Source organism: Panthera onca, chromosome D3, assembly GCF_046562875.1.
Source record: "Panthera onca isolate mPanOnc1 chromosome D3, mPanOnc1 haplotype 2, whole genome shotgun sequence".
Taxonomy (NCBI): Eukaryota; Metazoa; Chordata; class Mammalia; order Carnivora; family Felidae; genus Panthera; species Panthera onca.
In genome coordinates, this window is record NC_138350.1 from 75,419,611 (window position 1) to 75,436,818 (window position 17,208).

Consider the following 17,208-nt stretch of genomic DNA (forward strand, 5'->3'; position numbering starts at 1 on the left):
GCCTACACTCAAACACAGGGTTTTACACCAGGCATGACTATTAGGAGGTGAGGATCAAGGGGGCCATCTTGGAAAGCTGCCTCCCACAGTGACCAAATCCCAAGCTAAAGTGCCTTTTGTAATCTGATTAGTGGGGTAACATTTCATCCCGTTTCATCATTTCTACTTCTACAGGTCACACAAACCAACGTAGTACAGCACGGGAGAGGATTACACGAGGGGGTGAATACCAGGAGGCGAAGCTCAGTGGGAACCGTCCCAGGGGCTGCCCGTCACAGCCCAGCCAGATGAATTTCTCCTCTTCACTTTGCTCTGGGTCCCAGAGGCTGACTAATGGGGAACACATCAACAGGCTCTCTGGCTTCTGTTGAGATACAGCTAGCCAGGAGCACAGGCAGGAGAGCAGAGGGAGGAGAGTGAGGTTGGGGTATTCCCCCAGCTCCCTCGCTGCAGGCTGGCTGCATCTAACTCCTGACAGGTGGCTCTAAGAAATTGTCATCTGGACTGCCCTTCGTGCACTAAATGTTTGGCCGACCAGTCTCTTAGTCCGACCTCCCTCCGAAACTTTCCCTACAGTATCGCAGGAACTTTCCCTACAGTATCGCTGAAAGGGTCACTTCCAAGAACAAAACTGAATGAATGAAATGAAATGAAATGAAATAAATGAAATGCACTGTTCCTCTGTCTCCTAATACGACTCAGGCCAGCTGGGGGCGCCCCCTTCTCGTGGTCCTCGAGGGCCCGCCTTTGCGGCCACTCAGGGCTCAGGGTCATCCCAGTCAGGGCTGATTTACACTTCCCTCCACCAGGCGCGGGATGCGAGTCGTTGACCTAATTCTGTAATGGCTCTCACGGGCCACCGTAGCGGACCGCCTGCTTGAACTCAGGGCGCGCGATGCCAGCGCCGCCATGTTGTCTCCGGCCGCTTCCGCTTTTACCTCACCTGGTCCTGCCTTTCGGCTCCGCGCAGCACCTCCAGGTGTGCGTGGAAGCTCCCGGGCTCGCGCTCGTCGCGGAAGCCCTGCCTTTCCCGCGCTGTCTCGGAGCAATCCCGCAGACGTCTATAGAGTTCGCTCCTGCACCTAGCGATGTGCTCCTCGAGACAGTCTCCGGAGAGAGAAGATGCGAACTACACTGTAAGCACCTCTAAGGCTCCTTTACCCATCCCCAGGCCGGGAACGGGGACGGGTGGAGGGAGGGGAGGCCCAGTGTCCAATTAATTAGCGAGATGGCAAGCAGTCCAAAAATCCCCGTCCTACTTAAAACCTGCCTGAAACTGCAAACAAAACGTAGGAGTTACCGTGACGATGAAACTGTTAGCTTCAGGATTGTAACTTACCTTCTCGTTGTAAAGTTTAAGCACTTAGGTTTGTTCGTTAATTTCTGCGCTTTCCAGGCTCCTTGATGTTTGTGAACTCGTTCATAAGCACCTAATCTATAATCTCTTTCTAAAACAAGTTTTTTTTTTTTTTTTTTTTTTTTAAAGAGCGAAATCATTTTAAAACCCTGCTGGATGCTTACCCTGTAAGGATGGTGAATAATGATAACTCTGCAGCTGGGGCGCTGAAGCCAGCTACATACATAGGATTCAGGATTCTCTATCTTCTGCCTCCCTGACGCCGGCCAGGTTCCGTCACCAGTGTGAGGCGCAGATTTTTCCATTGTAAAATGAGAATCTTCTGGAAAGGCTGTTGTGAGTTTATTGGAGATCAAGTATACAAATATGCCTCGTATGTGCTTGGCATACAGTAAGCCTCCTAAGATAGACTAGAAATGGTATTAAAAAAACATCATTGGGGCGCCTGGGTGGCGCAGTCGGTTAAGCGTCCGACTTCAGCCAGGTCACGATCTCGCGGTCCGTGAGTTCGAGCCCCGCGTCAGGCTCTGGGCTGATGGCTCGGAGCCTGGAGCCTGTTTCCGATTCTGTGTCTCCCTCTCTCTCTGCCCCTCCCCCGTTCATGCTCTGTCTCTCTCTGTCCCAAAAATAAATTAAAAACGTTGAAAAAAAAAAAATTTAAAAAAAAAAAAAAAAACATCATTAATTTCTTGTTTCACGATTCTGCACGAATCACATCTTCAAGCCTTCAACCAAACTGCTGAAGGACCTGCCTCATTTGCACCCTCCCCCACTCAGCTCTTCCCTTGCTGAACGTCTCAGGAATTCAGTATCCCAGCGTGTCTCCGAATCTACAGACCCTTCTCACTGCCCCAGCTCTCAGCAAATGACCTGTTTTTTGCTTCAAGCTATTAAGTAGTAGCTGCCTGATAGTCCTCCCTTAACAGCCCTCAAACTTTCCTCTCCAACACCTATGCTTTCCTTCTAGTACAATCCAAGTAGTATCCTCTCTCCTGCCAACCCCTCTGCCTGTCTCCTGAAGCCTCACAGCTCTCCATTCAAGCCCTGGAGAACACTTAAAACAAAAAAACATTTTTTCTCCACTTGTCAACCTTCCATGATTTCCCTTTGCTCTCAGGATCCACCCCAGTGCCCCTATAGACTCCCCAGGCTGTGCTCTAGCCTACCATTTCTTCCTAAAAGCATAATTAACATCAGTTTAGGCTAGTTTTTTTCACTGAGTTGTCTTGAGTATGATGTGGGATTTGGAAGAGCCCTTAAGAAAGGTGAAGACAGAGTGAAATGGAGGAGTTGGGAAGCTTTCAAAGCAGAATGGTGTTCTCTCAAAGCTGTGAGGAAGAACTAACCTCTAGGTTAGTTTGCAGAGCAATCACTTTGTCCGTTTGACAGGAGAGGCCCTAGTGAGTCTCCAGGGGTCTCTGGCCCAGCTGATGATTTCTGAGCTTGTCAGGCTTTTTATTTTTTACTATGGGAACAGGTCATGAAAGTATTTTCACCCCAAGCCACAAAATCCTGAGAAATATCCAAGTCTTAGACAAATCCAGTCAATTTTCAAAAAGCTCTTCTGGGGGACAGGGCTCCTGGGTATCTCAGTTGGTCGAGTGTTCGACTCTAGATTTCAGCTCAGGTCTCAATCCCCTCCTGAGTTGGTCTCAGAGTTGGTCTCCTGAGTTGGTGCAGAGCCTGCTTAGGATTCTCTCTATCCCCTCCCCTGCTCCCTCACTCGTGTGCACCGTGTGCTTTGTCAAAATAAATGAATAAACTTCAAAAAAAAAAAGGGGGGGGGGCTCTTCTGGGTTCACATTTACTGAAGATGTTTGCCGTGATGACATCTTGGTGCAAGTTTTCCAGAAACTTGAACCAAAACTCTCCCTTTAGAAATACTACTTTATCGAACTCTCGAGTAAGCATTAAATTTTTGTGTTGTTCACAGAAATTTAAATAAGGAAACTGAAGGTAGGTAGGAGTCTCAAGGCTGATGGTAACTGGAAACCTCTTACAGAATTTCCGTAGACTGGCTTATTTATTATACAGTTGGCTCAGCAGAACCATTTTGTGATGAAACCACAAGATGAGTCCCACTTGGGACAGAGCAGGGACTCCCATTTGGCCTCTTGTCAACTTCTATTGCATAGAGAGCACAAGAGCCTGATTCAGTATCATACTTCTTTGGGGACCATGAAGGAATCCCAGGGGATCTTTCTCCCACTCTGGGAGAGGGTCTGGGACCCATTAGAGCAGCTGGACGCAATCCCTTCATGGCTGCGTCAGTGTCACTGCGCTGAGTAAGTCTGTCTCCAGCGTCGGGGGTTCTGCCTACTTTCATTCAGACAATGCAGTTCCCTTTTCCCTTCCTTCCCAGTTCCCTTCCCTCCTCCTTTAACCTTCCTCTTCTTTTCGCTGCTCTTTCCCCTCCTTCTCTGTAGGGTGGCTACCAGACAGCTTCGGCTTAGCTCCTCTCAGCCTGTGAGAGCGTGTTTTTTCTGGCCAGTAACTAGCCAGCAGAGGCGGGAGAGGCCTGCCTCGCGCTGTACACGCACTTTGCAGACTTTGGTTGAACCTGGCTCTCTCTGATGGACTAAGGAAAGCAGGACACCAAATTTATTTGTAAATATGGGAAATGCTCGGCAGATTCCCAAAGACTTTCCCTTGGGTTGCGTTCTTAATGATTGCAACCAGTTCTAATTAGATGCCTTGAAGAAAAAGAAATTAGTTTTCTTTGTAACTCAGCCTGGCCCCAGTATACTTTGGATGATCGAAAGAAATGGCTACCAGGTACCTGGGTGGCTCAGTCAGTTAGGCGTCCAACTCTTGATTTCAGCTCAGGTCAGGATCTCACAGTTGGTGGGATCGAGCCCCAAGTCATAGATCTCTGCTGCCAGCGCAGAGCCTTTTGGGGATTCTCTCTCTGCCCCTCCCCTGCTCACGCGCTCTCTCTCTCAAAAATAAATAAACTGTAAAAAAAATAAATTCTATTTTACAATTGGATCTGTTTTGTAAATGTTCTCAAAAGTGGGGAGAGATCCTTTATGTACAGACCTGTATGAAACTGTGCCAAGACCCAGGCTGGCAGGACTTGCAGGATGTATGTGTTGGCCTCCATTTTTACCCCACCTCCAGAGGATTGAGAGCCAGATTTGCTCATGATCTTACCTTCCAGCCACTGCCAAACCGTCTCCATTCAGAACCTCCTTTACAGGTCCCAGCTGGCTTCTCTCAGCCTCCTGCTCCAACAGCCCCTAAGCCCCATCTTCCCTAGTCAGGCTCCTAAAGAACCAGAACCCCCAAAACTGGAGCCCCCAGCACTATCCCTAGTAAGGCTCCAGGCTAGTTCCTTCCTTAACCTCACCACTAGGCCCAGGGGCTTTATCCCCTTCGGGAGGTGGTTGTTGGGAATGGGGGAATTACTAGAGTACATGTCCCTTTTCTCTGTGAGAGTTCTAGGGGCATGCAAAGAAAGGTTTGATAGATTTTCAGAAAATGCTGATAAGTTTAGGGATGAATTTGTCAGACTGGGGCTGATGTTCTCACTGACCTGGCAGGACGTCGGTGTCATTCACATCATGCACACTGTTGCATCCCTGATGAAAGAGATCACGTTATGAGAAAGGCTAGAGAGTGCAGACAGTCTAGTAACCGCTTATCCTCACCACTAAGTCTGCAGGGTATGTGGTGAAGTGGTCCCAGAACAGGTCCCCTGCTGAGACTCTGGACAATATTGGCCAAACGAGAAGGAGGCGTTCTATCACTTGTTTGTCCGGAGGGATGAAAAGGTATATAATAACACTGGTAAATTATGATAAGGTTAGAGATCATTCAAGGGAAGGATGAAAACCTGGCAGTCTCTCTGAGCTGGGTAACAGACATTCAGAAAGCATGCTGACACAGACCTGTGCACCTGGAGTGCACAGAAGGAAGGGCATTGCTTGCCATGGGTTTTATTTCCCTGTCTGCTCCAGGTGTTAGGAGAAAACTACAGAAGTCGGGGGGTGGTTCTTGGACTCCCCTGTCAAACTTGGTGGAGGAGGCCTTTGAGGTCTGTAATAACAGGCAGAGTCTGGTGGGGATACCCCCACGGAATGGTTCCAGGTCCAAAAACACCCATTTACAGAGCCAGTAAAATCATTCAAACCCAGTCTTCCACGTCCACCCAACACCCGTTAACCTGACAGCAAAATGTTGAGTCCACCAGCCGCGACCTGGTGTATCAGTGTAGATCCCAGGTTTCCCCCATATGACACCTCTTGTGCTCTTTGCAGGACCCCCACCTGCAGCCAGGCTGCTAGAGAAACCTACATGCCCAGTACCGTTAAATGCACCTGTCCACCAAAAGGTAGTTAGCCCTACCCCTGAGCCCTGTTCCACTTTATGTACAGTCAACCATCTGCGGTTCGGACACAGCATGAGATCCAGAAGATACGGCCCCGGTAGTGGTGTTACTCAGGTTGTTACACGGGGTCACAGGAGTCCTGGACTGCCAACACTGAAAACCACAGAGACAGTGACAGGTACTCTTTGTGGCTTCCCCCTAACCACCCATCCTTGGGTCCCTTAGAACCACCCCTACCCAGGACTCTGATGGTTAGCTAAAGGAATCATGTTCCTGGGAGTGGTGGATGGGAAGGGGATAGCAGTTCAATACCTCGATACCAACCATACTAGCGGTGATTGGACTGCGGGGTATATTGCACCCCTCCCTCGCCCCGAGGATATTTAAGTATTCTCCCATGACCCCTGGAGCACTCAGCTATCACCATGAAGAACCAGATGAGCAGTACGTCTGCTGATTGCCAGAATAGTTCCTTGCCCGGTTCCTTGATAGAAGTAGCTGGGGAGATAATTTAAAACAGCTCTGTCATATGCTGTGTCCCTGGTAGTGGCTGAAACAGGACAGGGTTTTAAACTCATACAAAAATCACTAGATTCTAAAGAAAAAAAAAAAGTCCTTGGATTCTCTGGTTTCTATGGTCTCAGATCTCCAATTAACCTTGGATTATGTCCCAGCTGAACAAGGAGGAATAGGTGCTGTTGTAGATACATCTTGTTGCTTCATTAATGTTTCTTGACAGGTGGAACAGAAGGCTGACGTCATCCTCCAGCAGGCAACATGGCTACATAATTTAACAACCCCACTGCCCAAACCACCTGGGACTCCATTAAAGGGGACCTCCCAAATGTTGACTTGGTTCTTGCCTTTTCTTGGGCCTTTAGTGGCCATGTTATTGCTGTCACTTTGTGGGTCCTGTGTTTTTTTTTTAAATTTTTTTTTTCAACTTTTAAATTTATTTTTGGGACAGAGAGAGACAGAGCATGAACGGGGGAGGGGCAGAGAGAGAGGGAGACACAAAATCGGAAACAGGCTCCAGGCTCCGAGCCATCAGCCCAGAGCCTGACGCGGGGCTCGAACTCACGGACCGCGAGATCGTGACCTGGCTGAAGTCGGATGCTTAACCGACTGCGCCACCCAGGCGCCCCTTTGGGTCCTGTGTTTTTAACCTCCTGGTAGACTGTGTCTTCTAGGCTTCAACAATTCGAAGTCAAGCTAATGGTGGTGGAAGGGTTCCAACCTGCACCAGTAGAGGGGGATCCCAGTCCTTATAAATCATTAGAACAGTCAGCTAGACACTTCCAGGGCAGGAGAGGGACAAGAGCCCCCACTCAGCAGGAAGCAGTTTCTGAAGATGAGACCTTTGGTCCCTTCTCCATAGGAATAAGGACAGTCACAATACTTGGAGTGGGGATTAAGATGGAGGAAGTCCCCTCAACCCTGACTGCTAAATCCAGGGTTCCTTGGCTGCCTCCAGGAGGAGGAAAAAAAACAAAAACCAAAAAACTAAAACTCTGTGCCTCTTGAGTAGTACATCTTGCAGGAATGGCCGAGGGCAGATGCTTACTGCAAAGACTGAGCCAAACCAGTCAGTGCCACGATGGACCCCAGTGCTGACTTTCTCCCTTATTATAATAAAAATCCTGCCCAAGGGTAGAGCTTCAACATGCTGATTAGACATGTAATGCACAAAGAAGCAGGACCTTTAAGGAAACCAGAGCTGAAAATTCCCCACCTCTCTGTGTGCAGATGTCACCCTTTTCCCACCGAAGTCTCTTTAAAAGCTCTCCCGGACCTGTCTTCAGGGAGCTAGCCCGAGAGCTCTTTCCTCTGTGCTGTCTCCCTTGTGCTGGAGCATCAGCCCCAGTAAAACCTTGCTTGGAACTCCCGATTGGGATTGGCTTCTGGTCAATTTCTATTGTTTATTAAGCCCAAGGGCCTTTGGTATCAGGCCTCTGGTTTTACCGGTCGATTCTCAGCATCTGGGAGAATTGATTGCTGATAATTGCTTAAGAACCCTCCCAGGTTGGCTTCACAAGTCAGATCCAGTATCTTTCATCCTATGGTGAAAAAGAAACAAGGAGGCATTCCAGGGCTATGACAGCACTTCCAGAATGGCTGCTGTTGTTTAATAGCATCAGAGGCCAAAGGAGCATTGACCACTCCCAGCTGGAGATGATAAACAAGTTACCTGGAGTGAGTGACTGATATCCTGTATTTGGCAGGCACGCCGTGGGTTTTTAACCAGAAAGCATGGTCAGAGGTTTGGATTTCTCTCCGTGTTAGATCCTCTTCCTCTCATATTTATTGTAAACAGCTGTATTCTAATTTTGTTCAAGTTTTGGGGCCAAATTTCTAATGATTGAATAACCATGAGAGTTATTTCTTCCTAAGCATCTTGTTTACTGAGATCATCTTAGCTGATGATTGGACAGCATAGAGGCAAATCTACACTGGTCTTTGATAAATATAGGTTTTAAATATACAAGCCGTATTTATTTAGCTTCAAATTATTATATATGCTCTATATACCTGTCTTTTAATCTGAAACATTCTTTTAAATTCTGTTAGAGCTTTTACTTATTTGACGTGTCCTTAAGATTTTACTCAGACTCTTCTGAGGTCAAAGACAATGTTTACATTTTCCACATTTTTTATGGATGAATAATATTCCATTGTGTATATGTATTTATACAGGTATGTAAACACACACAATACACCACAACTTGTTTATCCATCCATCAATGGACACTTAGATTCTCTCTCCGTCTTGGCTATTGTGAATAATGCTGTTGTGAACATGCCAGCACGGATATCTCTTCAACATAGTGCATTTTGTTTTCTTCAGATATGTACTCAGAAATGGGATTGCTGGATCATATGGTAGTTCTACTTTTAATATATTTTTTTTAACGTTTATTTATTTATTTTTTTGAGACAGAGAGAGACAGAGCATGAACGGGGGAGGGTCAGAGAGAGGGAGACACAGAATCTGAAACAGGCTCCAGGCTCTGAGCTGTCAGCACAGAGCCCGACGCGGGGCTCGAACTCACGGACCGTGAGATCATGACCTGAGCCAAAGTCGGATGCCCAACCGACTAAGCCACCCAGGCGCCCCTTAATATTTTGAGTCAGACGCTCAACCGACTGAGTCACCTAGGTGCCCCTCCTTTTACAGTTTTTAGTTTGGAGTTTATTTTGCCCGATACAAACATAGCTACTCCTTTTTTGGGGTGTTGTTTTGTTTTGGTTACTATTTTCTTGAAATACTGTTTTTTATCCCTGCACTTCCAGTCTGTGCATATCTTTAAGGTTAAGGTGAGTCTCTTGTAGGCAACATATTATTGGGTCTTGTTTTCTGTTTTTGTTTTTTAAATAGATTCAGCCATCTATGTCTTTTATTTGGAAAATTTAATCCATTTACATTAAGGTAATTATTGACAAGTAAAGACTATTGCCATTTTGTTCATTGTTTTCTGACTGTTTTATAGATCCATTGTTCTTTGTTTCTTATCCTCTGTCTTTTTGTGTTTGATGTCTTTTGGTATCAGTAGGCTTTGACTTCTTTATCATGTTCTTTTGTGTAATTACTACAGGTTCTTTCCTTGAGGTTACCTTGAGGCTTAAATAAATTATCTTAAAACTATAACACCCTTTGTAAAAAAAAAATTTTTTTTAACATTTATGTATTTTTGAGACAGAGAGAGACAGAGCATGAACGGGGAGGGGCACAGAGAGAGGGAGACACAGAATCTGAAACAGGCTCCAGGCTCCGAGCTGTCAGCACAGAGCCCGACGCGGGGCTCGAACTCATGGACCGTGAGATCATGACCTGAGCCAAAGTCGGACGCTTAACCGACCAAGTCACCCAAGCGCCCCTATAACACCCTTTTTTTAAGTTGAAAAGGACTTCAACAGCATTCCTAAACTTTAAACTTTTACTTCTCCTCCCCCTCACTATTAAAGTTAGGATGCTAAGGTTCACACATTTTTTGATATTGTGTAGTCAATAACAGATTATTGTAGTTAAGGATATTAACTATGTTTGTTTTTTAACTAACATTTTTTTATGTTTATTAATTTTTGAAAGACGGAGAGAGACAGGGCACAAGCAGGGGTGGGGCGGAGAGAGAGGGGGACACAGAATCTGAAGCAGGATCCAGGCTTTGAGCTGTCAGCACAGAGCCCAATGCAGGGCTTGAACTCACGAACCGCGAGATCATGACCTGAGCTGAAGTCGGATGCTCAACTGACTGAGCCACCCAGGCACCCCTGTTTTTTAACTTTTAATCTAGAGTTGTAAGTGAATTACATACCACATTACCATATTACAGAATCTAACTTTGACTATATATATTTACCAATACCATGAGTTTTATGTAACTAATTTTTATTAGTGCCCTTTTACTTCTACTCAGAGAACTCCCTTTAATAGTTCTTGTAACACAGGTACAGTGGTGGATGAACTTCCTCAGCTTTTGTTAAGGAGAATCATTATCTTTCCTTCATTTCTGAAGGAAAGCTTTGCTGGGTATAAAATTCTTGGTTTACAGATTTTTTTTTTTCTTTCAACATTTTTTAGTATATCAAACCATTCTTTCCTAGCCTGAAAAGTTTCTGTTGATAAATCCACCAATAGTCTTATGGAGGTTTTCTTATATGAAACTTCCATGTTTTCCTGGTGCCTTCAGAATTCTTTTTGTGTCTTTGACTTTTGACAGTTATAATGTGTCTTGGGGTAGCCCTATTCATGTTCAGTTTATTTGGGATTCTTTGGACCTCATGGATCTGGATGTCCATTTCTCTCCTGAAGTTTGGAAAGTTTTTAGCTATTATTGCTTTAAATATGTTTTCTGTCCCTTTCTTTTTCTCTTCTGGCATTTCAGTAATGCAGATATTGTTTCTTTTGATTATATTCTATAAGTACCGTAGGCTTTCTTCACTTTTTTTCATTCTTTTTTCCTTTAGCTCCTCTGATTTCAGATGTCATATTTTCTTTTTTTTTTTTTTAATGTTTATTTATTTTTGAGAGAGACAGAGAGAGAGAGGGAGAGAGAGACAGAGCATGAGCAGGGGAGGGGAAGAGAGAGAGGGAGACACAGAATCCAAAGCAGGCTCCAGGCTTCACGCTGTCAGCACAGAGCCTGACATGGGACTCAAACCCATGAACTGTGAGATCATAACCTGAGCTGAAGTCGAACGCTCAACCAACTGAGCCACCCAGGCGCCCCTAGATGTCATATTTTCTAAATCAGTGATTGTTTTGCATTTCATTAGGTTGAGTCTACTTTTGAAGCTCTCTGTTGAATTTGTCAGTCATTGCATTTTTCAGCTCTAGGATTTATGTTGTTGTGGGGTTTGTGTGTGTGTGTGTGTGTGTGTGTGTGTGTGTGTGTTTGTGTGTGTGTGTTTCTCTTTATTGAACTTCATGCATTGTTTTCCTAATTATGTTTAGTTATATGTATGTTCTTTCTGTATGTTCTTTTAGCTCACTGAACTTTAAGAGGACTATCCTGAATTATTTGACAGCTTACAGATTTCCATTTCTTTAGGATCAGTCATCAGAGCTTTATTAGTTTCCTTTGGTGGTGTCATGTTTACCTGATATTTTATCATCCTTGATTCCTTATATTGGTATCTGTGCATTTGAGTGAGCAGTTTCCTCTTTTAGACTTTTAGACTCACTTTGGCAGAGACCAGTCAGCTCAGTGTAGGTTATTGGACATGTCTGCTGATAACATCCTTGGGCAGAGGTGACCTGCTGTGGAGGCCACTGCCCAGGTTTGAGGCTAGGGGGGTGCAGATACTGCTGCCTGAGAACACTTAGGACTGCTGGCTTGGTTCCCTGCCCAAGTGAGGCTGTAGGATAGGCTCTGCATTTGCCTGGGTTCTCTGGTCAGGCTTACTAGACGGTCAGGACTGAGTACTATACTCAGCAATAGATGGCACTGTGAATATTCTTCCCTGGTGGGGCAGCAGGATGGGCCCCAGGAGCTGTGCAGCTCATTGTTTGTGAACCTGAATCAGGCAAGACTGTGCACTGAATTCCCTGGCCAGAAGGGGCCACTGGTTTTGCTCTGCAGAAGGGGGAAGCCACAGGCTGTGCTCTCTGTTCAAGAGCTGCTGTAAGCAGGGCTGTTGGATGGACTGTGCGAGTTCCTGTGTGCAGTGGTTAGGTTCTCTGATTGAGTGGGCTGAAGGCTGTATTCAGCAATGGGCAGGTCTATGACTTCTGCCCAGGCTAGTTTCAAGCAGCCTCATAGGTGAACCAGATCAGGCTTTCTGATCTGGAAGGACTGGGAGTTACAGTCAGCCATGTGCCAGGCTGTGACTCACCTCTGCCTGTGTGGGGCAGGCCCGTTCACAGGGCTTACAAAGCTCTTTGTTTGAGGACCCCACCGTCAGGCAAACCTGTATCCTGCTGAGTTCCCTCATCAGACTGTGCTATTGGCTTGGCTCTGCACAGGCAAAACTGCTGGCTGGAACTGCTCCGTGGGTGCTGCAGGTAGGAATTTGGTTTAGCAAGATTTGAATGCTGGTTCTTGGTGTCGTTCCCCATTTTCTATTGCAATCAGGTCTCTAGTAGTTGAGCCCTCTAGATTCCTCCACAATCCCTGGGGGTTAGTCCAACTAGAGGCTCCCAAGAGACAACCCACAATGCTGGGGAAGCTGGATGTCCACCCTGGGCTCTCTCTCTTTCCACTGGAGGAACTATAGGCTCCGGGAGACCTTTCAGCACATTGCTGTGTCAGCCTTGGGGAGAGGCAATGAGGTCAATGTATAACTGTTCCTTTTACCCTTCTATTGAGGTCTTTTTTGGTTTCTATGATGCAAGGGGTGCTTCAGCCTATGTTCTAGGATTCTCTCAGTGGTGTCTTGTTTATGATTAGTTGTCGAACTCCTGGTGAGGAGGAGTAGAGTCAGGAACAGACTATGTTGGCATCTTGGTGACATCACTCCTGTGTATCTTCTTTGTTGAAGTGCCTGTTCAGATCTTTTGCCTGTATGGATCTAAGTTTTGTGGGAGGTTTTATTTGTTTAGGGGTTTTTTTTGCATATGAATATCCAAATGTTCCAGCATCACCTTTTGACAAGTCTGTTCTTTCTCCATTGTCTTTGTACCTTTGTAAAAAATTGATCGTCCATATATGTGTGTGGGTTTATTTCTGGACTTTTAATTTTGTTCCATTGATCTGTTTGCTGCCTTTAGGCTGATACCAGCCTTTAGGCTGTTCTGATTATAATAGCTTTATAGTAATTCTTGTGATCAAGTAGCATTAGCCTTCCAACTTTATTTTTCTTTCTTATTTTGGTTATTTTAGGTTCTTTGCATTTCCATTTGAATTTTAGCTTGTCAACTGAATTGAAATTGAATCAGCTTGGCAATTTTCATCAAAAAATCTTGTGGGATTTTGATTGGGATTGCATTAATTCTACAGATCAGTTCATCCTCTTTCCCTCCATTTTTTTTTGGTTTTTTTTTTTTTGTTTTTTTTTTTTTTTTTTTTTTTTTTTTACAGAAAAGGCTACTGTGCAGCCTTTTCTGCATTTGGCTCTTCTCACTTCCTAGTGAATCATGGTGATCTTCTCCCTCAGTCTCCATTTTAGTTTTATTGTGTTCTGTTGTCGGGATGTATTTGTTAAATTCTTTTGGTCCCTTATGATGGATTTCTTGCTCATCTCCAATGTTTTGCTCTTATAAATAGTGCTGCAGTACAATAATTATACATGTGTTTTTTTTTTTTTTCCCCCCTCTGTGGGCAAATAGAACTGCAAGATAAATTTGAGAATTGTGATTGCTAAATCAAAGTGTATGTGCCTTTGAAATTTTAATGGATTTTGTTGAGTTGCCCTCCCTAGAGTTTCATCAATTTATATTCCTGCTAATAATAAGTTAGAAAGCCTGTTTTCCCATGGTCTCAACAGTGTTACCAGACCTTTCCTTTTTTGTCAGGTTGATAGGTGTGGATGGTCTATCAAACTCATTTTGGTTTGCATTTCTTTAGTACAGGTAAGTTTATTTTTTTATTTTTTAAGTAAGCTCTGTGCCCAATATAGGGCTTGAGCTCATGACCATGAGGTCAAGAGTCACATTCTCTACCAACTGAGCCAGCCAGGTGCCCCTGACAGGTCTTTTTTAAGAGCTATTTGTATTTCTTCTTTTTGTGATTTTTTTTTTTTTAATCCATGTACTTTGCCCATTTTTTTTTTCTGTTGGACTGTCAGAATCTTTCAGTTCCAAGGAAGTCTTTGTGTATTAGATTAGCCCTTTGTGTGATATGAGTTGTAAATATTTTTCCCACTTTGCCGTTGACTTTGCTTATACCATTTTTTTTTCTTCTATAAAGAAGGCTTTCCTCCTTACGCATTTGAACTCATTAGCCTCTCCTTAGAGGCTTGGATTTTTAATTTTAATTAGAAAGGCTTTCTCTACTCTTAGTCTCTAGTTGAATTTTCTCATGTTTTTCTTTAAAAAAAATTTTTTTTTTTACTGTTTATTTTTGGGAGAGAAAGAGCACGAGCAGGGGAGGGGCAGAGAGAGGGGGACACAGAATCTGAAGCAGGCTCCAGGCTCTGGGCTGTCAGCACAGAGCACGACGCAAGCTCGAACTCACGAACCACAAGATCATGACCTGAGCTAAAGTTGGCTGCTTAACCGACTGAGCCACCTAGGTGCCCCCTCATGTTTTTCTTGTAGTACCCTTATGAGTTGTTTTTTTATTTTTACAGTTATATCTTGTATATGGACTTTAGTCTACTAAAATGTGTGGTATCCAGTTTGTTTTCTTGTTGTTCCAACACCCTTAATTTAAAAACCTGTCAGGTGCCTCGGTTGGTTGAACATCTGACTCTTGGTTTTGATCCGACTCTGGTCATGATCCCAGGGTCGTGGGACCGAGCCGCACGGCGGGCTCTGTGCTGAGCATGCAGCCTGCTTGGGATTCTCTCTCTCTCATCCTCTCAATCTCTGTCTCATCTCCTGCCCCTTTCCCCTGCTCATATGTTCTCTGGACCTCTCTAAAAGAAAATGAAATGAAATAAAATGAAAAGAAATAAAAGGAAATGAAAAATGAAATGGAATGTGAGGTGAGAGGTAAGCCTGTCTTTACCCTACTGATCTCTGATGCCATCTTGATGTATGGTTAGTTTCTGTGTGTTTGAGTCCATTTCTGGGTTTTCTGTTCTGTCCCATGGATTGTGTAATTATGCATCAGAATCACACTTTAAATTACTTTCTAAATTATGATTTGTTATCTGATAGCAGTAGTCTGTCCTCGTTGTCTCTTTCAGTTTTCTGGCTCTCACTAATTTTTCCATACACACTTAAAATCAGCCTATTAAAGAAAACTTGTCATTTTCATGGGGATGATATGCCATGTATAAGTTAGAGAGAATCGACTCTTTATGGTGTTATGTCTTAGCCAAGAACATGACATGCCTTTCACTTGCTCAGTTCTTCTGAATACACTGGTGTTTTGACATTGTTCATTTTAGGTCTTACTTCTAAAGTTTATTCCCATGTATTTTGTCTTTTTAATAGCAATCACAAAAATGATCTTTTCTCTATTACATCTTCTATTAGTTGTTTGTAAAAATGGAAGTTACCTTTGTATTTTGTTTCTACTATCTTGTTGAATTATCATAGTTTTTTTTTTTTAGTTGAATCTCTTGGATTTTCCAAGAATACCACCATACCCCCTTCAAAAATGATAGATTTGTTTCCTTCCTTGAAAATTTTCTCTCTCTAATTTATTTGGTTTTGGAGGTTTTCTCTTTCTTTCTTTCTTTCTTTCTTTTTTTTTTTTTTTTTTTTTTTTTTGTCTAATTGTTTTCAAATTATTTTCCCTCTCTTTTCCTTGGGTTTGCTGTTCTTTCATGGATTGTATCATTTGGAATTGCTTCCAGCCACAAATAACAGGAAACCTAACAGTTTACACAAATAAGGCTTTATTTTTCTCACACGGAAGTAGTCTGGAGGTAGGAAGTCAGTAGTTCAGCCATATCAGTAACCTGATATTTTTCTCTGCCCTCTTAACATGTTGGCTTGTTGCCTGGTGATCACAACATGGCTGCCAGAGCTCTGGGCATCTTAATCATATTCAAAGTAGGAAGAAGTGAGGTGAGAGACAAGTAAAATGAATCTTCCATCACACTCTCCTTTTGTCTCATTGACTAGAAGTAGGTCACATAGCTATTCTTAGCTACAAGGGAGTTTGGGAAAGCGGGTATTTACACTTCCAGTCTCTGTAGTGGAGGTAGGCAAGGAAGAAGGAGGTTAGGAATGGGCAGTGAGTTATCTACTCATATTTATTGGAGATATTATTTCTTCTTTGTATGCAAGAGTAAAGGAAGATCTTTGTATTGATCCCAAAGAAATTATATCATCTTGAAGGCTAAGGTGGTTTTGCTTTGTTGTTGTTGTTTGTATAAAGAGAAAATCAAGTTTTCCAGTAATTCATGTAACATAAATTTAACCATTTTAAAGTGTACAACTCAGTGGCATTAACACATTCATAACGTTGTGGAACCATCATGTCTATCTAATTCCAAACATTTTTATCTCCCCCTTTACCCCCCCCCCAAAAAAAAAAAAAAACCGAATACCCATTGTGATGGTTAATTTTATGTGTCAACTTGGGTAGGCTATAGTGCCAGTTGTTTGGTCAAATACAAATCCAGGTGCTGCTATGAAGATATTATTAACATTTGAATCAAGAGACTTCGAGTAAAGCAGGTTACCCTCCATAATGTGGATGGGTCTCATCCAATGAGTAGAAGGCCTTAAGAGAAAAGGCCGAGGTTCCCCAAAGAAGAAGGAATTTGGCCTCCACACTGCACCATAAAATTTCTGCCTCAGTTTCCATCATTTAGACTCAAAAATGCAACATCCACCCCTGTTGGAATTTCAGCCTGTCGGCCTGCTGCCCTTGCACATTTCAAACTTGGCAGTTCCTTAAAATCAGCCAGTCAGTTTCTTCCCCACCCTAGCTCTTCTCCCCTCCATATACATATACATACATACATACATACATACATACATACATACATACATACATCCTTCCTTTGGATACTGTTTCTCCCCTGGGGAACCTTGACTAATACACCCATTAAATTCAATCCCTATTTCTGTTGTGTGCTGGTGTCAGCCTGTCAATAACCAATGTCATGGTTGGACCCACCCTTGTTCTTATTATCATTGCAAGATGCCCATCAGGAACCTGAAAAAATAAGTTTATTACCTACAGGACCTAGAAATGACACAGCATGCCTGGGGCTACACTGCAAGGGGTTCTGCTTTTATTGGGGGTGGGGAGTGGAGTCTGTGGTTTCATAGGCTCACTCTATTGGCAAACTTAAAACAGAAGAGCATGAAGTCAAAGTGTGGAAAGAGAAAAGGCAAGTGGCCCAAATGGTCAGTTATCAAAATCAACCACGATCTCTAAAACAAAGGAGCCTAAGCGGGAGTAGACAGCCTAGCTTTTTATTTAGTTGTTGCCGGCCATGTGTTTTTTCGAGATCCCCT

At 43.8% G+C, this 17,208-nt stretch overlaps 1 protein-coding gene across 1 annotated transcript in view; it reads left to right on the plus strand.

Moving 5' to 3' along the window:
• Positions 1-880: 880 nt before the first annotated feature.
• Positions 881-17,208, plus strand: part of LOC144613800 (uncharacterized) — a 43,565-nt gene continuing 27,237 nt past the window's right edge. Inside the window, exon 1 of the mRNA XM_081790833.1 lies at positions 881-1,136. Coding sequence (XP_081646959.1) covers positions 896-1,136 — 241 coding nt within the window. The 5' untranslated portion in view covers positions 881-895. The remainder of the gene's footprint in view (positions 1,137-17,208) is intronic.